This window comes from Lolium rigidum, chromosome 3 (assembly GCF_022539505.1).
Source record: "Lolium rigidum isolate FL_2022 chromosome 3, APGP_CSIRO_Lrig_0.1, whole genome shotgun sequence".
Classification (NCBI taxonomy): Eukaryota; Viridiplantae; Streptophyta; class Magnoliopsida; order Poales; family Poaceae; genus Lolium; species Lolium rigidum.
This window is the reverse complement of record NC_061510.1, coordinates 39,398,364-39,403,832: the sequence shown is the minus strand read 5'-3', so window position 1 is coordinate 39,403,832 and position 5,469 is coordinate 39,398,364. Positions and strand designations below refer to the sequence as shown.

Below are 5,469 nucleotides of genomic sequence, written 5' to 3'. Positions count from 1 at the left end.
GGGAAAGAACTTTCCCACGAGCGCCCGCCGCCGCCCCGCCACCCCGCAGCAGCCGCCCCGCCGCCCCGTAGCAGCCACCCCGGCGACCCCGCCGCCCCCGCCGCCCCTCCCCCCGTCGCGAGTCGCCGCCCGTCGGCCCGTCGCGGGGACTCAGCACGAGGGCGCGCGCCTCGGAGCTGCAGCCGACGCCTGAGTCCTGACCAAGGACTTCTCCTCGGCCATGTCTGCTGCGCCATCGCTCTCTTCACCGGCTGGATCGGAGTCGGCAGCCGCCGCCCTCGTCTCCCGCGGGATCGGACGCAATTCGTCAAGGTCAGTCAATTGCTTGAAGAAATGGGAGGCTGCTGGGTACGCGTCGTTGCCCTCCCTTTGATGCTAATCTGCTAGATAGGTCGTTGCATGATTGATTGCTTTTAGTTGAGCAGATGCAGCCATATAACGAGTATCTCCTTTATAGTTTAAAGAAAAGAGAAAAGGAAAGAGGAATCTGATTCAATGTTAGACTGCTAGTAACGTTGGGCTATGGTGGGTTGCAGATGTAAATGCAGATGGCTAGCAATTTCAGATTTTTGTTGGGGTCCTCATCTCTTAGTGAACTATCCTTGTACTGTACAATATAATGTTTTGAAACATTTTCTGGCCGTACCATGTTGCTTCCTGGCAGACAACTAGTTATTGGATTGCTTTTAGTGCCCAGGTTTCTATAGAGCGATTAGTATCTAGAAGTGGTATTTAGCTTTTTGCTGAATAGCGAATAGGGTAGGCTTGTGCAACATGTGAGCCTTTGGATAATTATTTCAATCCTTTCTACTTCAACTTACTTCGGCTGTACCTAGTGATCTTGACCTTTTGTTCTTGCATACAGTGAGACATCTGAATATGAAATTTGTCTTGGTCTTCTTGAACCTTGTAGCTAGACTATGATATATTCAGTGTCTATTTCATTTGATGATTACCTGGTTCTTGTAGGTTCCAAGTGATCAGAAGCTACCATCTCTTTATCCGCTCGACAGTATAGTCAAGAATATTGGAAAATATTATCACTGTATTGAACAGTTATTGCTTGACAATATAGTCTCTCCATACTTTTTCTTACTCCTGGATAAGTTTCTCTTTATGAATGTACACGTGAGTTCTTGTGATAAACCATATTCATGACAAAGATAATGAACCAGTTTATTTTTATGATTCCAGCCTGGCTTTGGCATCTTAATGATCTCAGTTCTCTTTTGGATGTTCTAATGATCTTAGGAGGAGCACAGGGGCCGGCAACGTGCTAGCAGGAGCACAGGCCGGCAACGCGCTGGGGTAGCAGGAGCAGAGCAGCTAGCGACATGCTGAATGATAATGTAGTAGTGCTGCTAGAATGGCCAACTGTAGCGTGTTGATGATGTAGAAGTGATGTTTTATGCGTGTGGTTATGAAATGCTCACTAGATTGCTTTGTTCACTAGAGGTTTTTGTTCTTAACTGTGCTTTTAGTGTGTGTTCGGAATTTTGATGAATAGTATGTCAGAAATACAAACACGGATGTTAACTGTTGCCTCAGTTCTCTGCAGAACATTAGCTCTAATAGATATCAATATATGGACGGAATACACAAATACACCAGAAAGTTCAAATCAGCACTTTTTTGCATATAGAATTGGACTTCATTAGAGCTCAAGTCAAACGACCATATATATGTATGGAAGTGTTTCAGCTACATGCATCTCATCATCATCATCATCAGTGAACCACAATCCCCATAGTTCAGGAAAAGGACCTTGTCGGAGATCTGAAGTTGCACCACTACCACCCGCTCCTTACCGAACAATGTCATCGGCGATGACCCGAAGCTGCACGACGCCATAGTTGATGACCAAGAGGAGGAGGAGAATCCCCATGGGACAGAGGGAGACGCCATCACTGATGACCCGAGGATGAAGGTGCTACGTGAACGGGGGGGGGAGGGGGAGGGTGCTGCGCACCGACACCTCTCCATAATCACATCCGCGCCGGCACCCCACACACGGACAAAAACCAATTCACCCGATGTCGCCGTATTGGGGAACAAGTGGAGATGCTCTTATATATCACCCATTCACCTTCCTACGTATCATGTGTGCTAAGAAAGGTCTACAGCCAAAAACAGCCAAGTAGGTTAGCACGCCGGTGTACGTATTTTGCATGCAGCGCAAGCTGCAAGTGCAATGAATGAGCAAAGCAGATAAGTGTCATGTTTGTTTAGTTTTCAGTTCTACAGTGTAGGTGGTTTAATAAAAAACTGTAGTTTCTGTTCGTTAAACGTTAAGAAGCACCATCTTAGTTGGTCAGAGTTCACCACCGTGCGCCCACATCATTAGATCAAAGGTTCGATCCGCACTCTAGCAAATTTATTTTAGTTTTTCCAGCGCCAATATAGCTGAACCGGTCGGTTTAGCTGGTTTATTTGAGCTCGCTGGTTGCAAAATCGCCGGTGACTTTAAGATTCGTGCAGTCGGATTGGATGCTTCGGCCGCTCAAAAGGACGCTCGTTTTTTATAATATTCGTAGAATATATTAGAAGTTCCGGTCCCACCGATTTTGGTTCCGATCTCATATTTTTGGTTTCGTCCGTCTGGTTCCGTCTATTTAGCACCATTAGATCAGGGTGGATGGATGGTTATTAAAAATGCCAATTACTGTAAAACTTGTATATTTATATACATGTATCTTTCCTACTTCTAAAAGACTCAGTTCATGGTCGTCCGTTCACAGTTCACACCCTTGCTTCTCAATCTGATGTATATGGGCTGAGAAAATGGGCCCAAGAAAAACGTGCGTCAAGTAGCAAAAGGAAACAGGAGGCTGATCCAGAGTACTCCAGAATCCCTCCTCGATAATAAAAAAAAACAAAAAAGTCACGATCCCCTACCTCTGTCTCAGCCTGGCCGCCTCCGACTCCCACCTCCAATCCGCCTCCTCCCGCCGGTACAGGTCCAATGGCTGCCGACCGCCATTCAAAATTCAAACTGGATCTTATCCCCGCGCTGCAAGGTCCGGTTTCTCTCACTCCCCCTTTCTCTTCAAATTTTATTTCCTCCTCTCACGCACCGGCACTTCTCCGTCGCCGTATTCTCTCGAAGCCATCAGAATCGTGTGGAGGCCGCGCCCCCTGCTGGCGCAATTGCTCGCCCAGACCGCGGAGGCCGCCCTCGCTCGCCGTTGGTGTGAGATCGTTGAGGCTTGGCCCCTGCCGTCACCATCGCTCCAAATCATCGGAACAGCCTAGACTGCATCCTGCCGGCGCGTCCGCTCTCTGGTGCCGCACCGCGTCGAGGCCGCACCCGCTCTGTGCGTGCTCGCTTTGGGGCTGCATCGCGTCCACGACAAGGTCGAGCGCTTCGCAGCCTCACCAGATACTTCATGGTTTCTTGTACATCTCGGCAAGGTATGGCTCTCAGCCTCTGAGTTCGTGCTCTTCCTTCTTGATTGAGGGCTAAATAAATGCGTTCTGAATGTATTCATCTCCGGAGATAGGGTGAGAAGAAATTACGAAAGGTAGTCATGAGAGAATTAACATTGCTCATGATCTTGGATGACCAGATCATGATAGAACTATGCCCTTGTAGTCATGAATGAAGTAATGTGGGGCTGCCAATATTTTGGAGCTCGACCACTACAACATTGATTGATGATATGATTATGTTTGGTCAATATTCTAGATATTTCAGATTTCTTTCTTCTGATTAGAAGAACATTGAGGTTTCGTTGCACTGCTGAACCACTACAAAATAATTCTTCAAACATACTATCAAGTATGGGCATGAAGGAGGTCTAAAAAACGTGTTTCGGTAGCAGATGGGAAATTTTAGTATACTGATTACTACCTCTATACTAAAAAACGACTCCTAATATATATGTGATGGAGAATTAATAAATCATGTGACCTTATTACCAAATATAGACAAACTATATTGCAGAAAGCTTCATATGAATTCTTGATTAATTAACATGAAAACTCATGATAGCTCATTTTTCTCCTGGGAGGTGTAGGTAACGAACTTATCTTTTAAGTACTGGTCGTTTCGACAATGCCGTGGCTTCCAAGAGATTGCTCTGCTGAAGGAAAGCAAGGTCCTTACTTTGACCCTTTGAAACTATACAGAACAATAAATTATTACAATTTTTGAAAAATTAAGCTTTCATTGTCCATGCTGGAATATTTGTAACAGTGTTGCATGAACATGACAAAGCAAAAAAATTCGTGCCTGAGCGGTATGCTTTGTATTTCAACAGGCTTGCCCATACATGAGCCATCCAACACCAGAAACCAAAGTGATTCGACCTCAGAAGGTGAACATGTAACAAGCCAATTAGCTGCAACATCAATTGCCACGTTGGAGCAAGGAGAAAGCTCAAAGGGTATTGTACTATAACTGTACATACTCTGAAGGATATTTCTGTATATTAATAGGTTTTTATTAATTAGAAAAATCCTTGATTCAATTACTTTATTTTTTTAGGAAGAAAGCGCTCCTATGATTCTGCACGCTATGCTAGCCTTACACCAGAGCAAAGGAAAGCCAGGACGGAACGTGATAGAATCCGCAGGCAAAGTTTAACGCCTGAGGCTAGGGAAGAGATCAATGCTCGCTGAAGGAGTAGTATGCAAAGTTTAACACTTGAAGAAAGGCAAGAAAAGAATGCACGCCGAAGAGCACGGCGGCAGAGTTTACCACCAGAGCAGAGGCAAGCATTGCTGAATCGTGAAAAGGAAAATTACACTGCTAGGAGAGCCGTTCCATGTGCTGAATCCATCGCAATTCAATGCCCTGAGTTAGGTGGTTCACCCTTGATCAATCCATTATGTAGCATACCAACATCATCAGTTGTAAATGGTAGTAAAGTACACATCTGGAGTAACCCTCTACTGTTAATATATTAGCTCCATTGTACTTACTAGCTTAGCCAAATACAGGTGCACGAGAAATGCTCCCTATTGTAGATGTGGACACCATCGTCGAACCCGGTGCTTCAGCGTTGGCCATCTCATCATCAAGCATACCAACTTCTGGCGTTGAAAATGGTAGCTAAACTCCTTTCTGTGTTTATCATGTTCTCTTTAAAGATTCTTCATCTATTAACTTACTCACCCACATACAGATTCTCTGGGAACCCTCCTTGATGATGTGATGGATGAGGACATAATACCCGAGCCGAGTGCTTCAACGGTGGCCAACCCATCCATGCCACCATTCACCATTGGAACCGATGGTATAGTTTCCAGTCACATGTGTTGAATTTTTTAGTCTAAAGATGTGTTATGTTATTTACTTGCTCAAAAAATGACAGATGATCTAGATAACTTTCTCAAGGATGTCATGCATGAGGACAGAATCCCCGAAGAGGAAATGGATGAGGAGTACTACTTGTTTGCCGGGGAAGGTAAATTCTGAGATGTTAAGATTATAAAATAACGAGCACGTTTCTGTTATAGTATAATACA

The 5,469-nt window shown here is 45.0% G+C and overlaps 1 protein-coding gene and 2 long non-coding RNA genes across 3 annotated transcripts; all 3 read left to right on the top strand.

The window, feature by feature from the left end:
• The first annotated feature begins 256 nt into the window (after positions 1-256).
• LOC124695732 lies at positions 257-1,188 on the top strand. Its single transcript, XR_007000583.1, has 2 exons — positions 257-312; positions 970-1,188. It is a non-coding gene; the product is annotated as an uncharacterized LOC124695732 (long non-coding RNA).
• A 2,830-nt stretch (positions 1,189-4,018) lies between these two features.
• On the top strand, positions 4,019-4,551 carry LOC124700421. The gene is made up of 3 exons (XR_007001732.1): positions 4,019-4,097; positions 4,260-4,385; positions 4,487-4,551. It is a non-coding gene; the product is annotated as an uncharacterized LOC124700421 (long non-coding RNA).
• A 396-nt stretch (positions 4,552-4,947) lies between these two features.
• On the top strand, positions 4,948-5,469 carry LOC124699595. The gene is made up of 3 exons (XM_047231871.1): positions 4,948-5,049; positions 5,127-5,237; positions 5,316-5,469. The coding sequence occupies exons 1-3, from the start codon at positions 4,953-4,955 to the stop codon at positions 5,417-5,419; spliced, it is 312 nt and encodes a 103-aa protein (XP_047087827.1). The 5' UTR covers positions 4,948-4,952; the 3' UTR covers positions 5,420-5,469.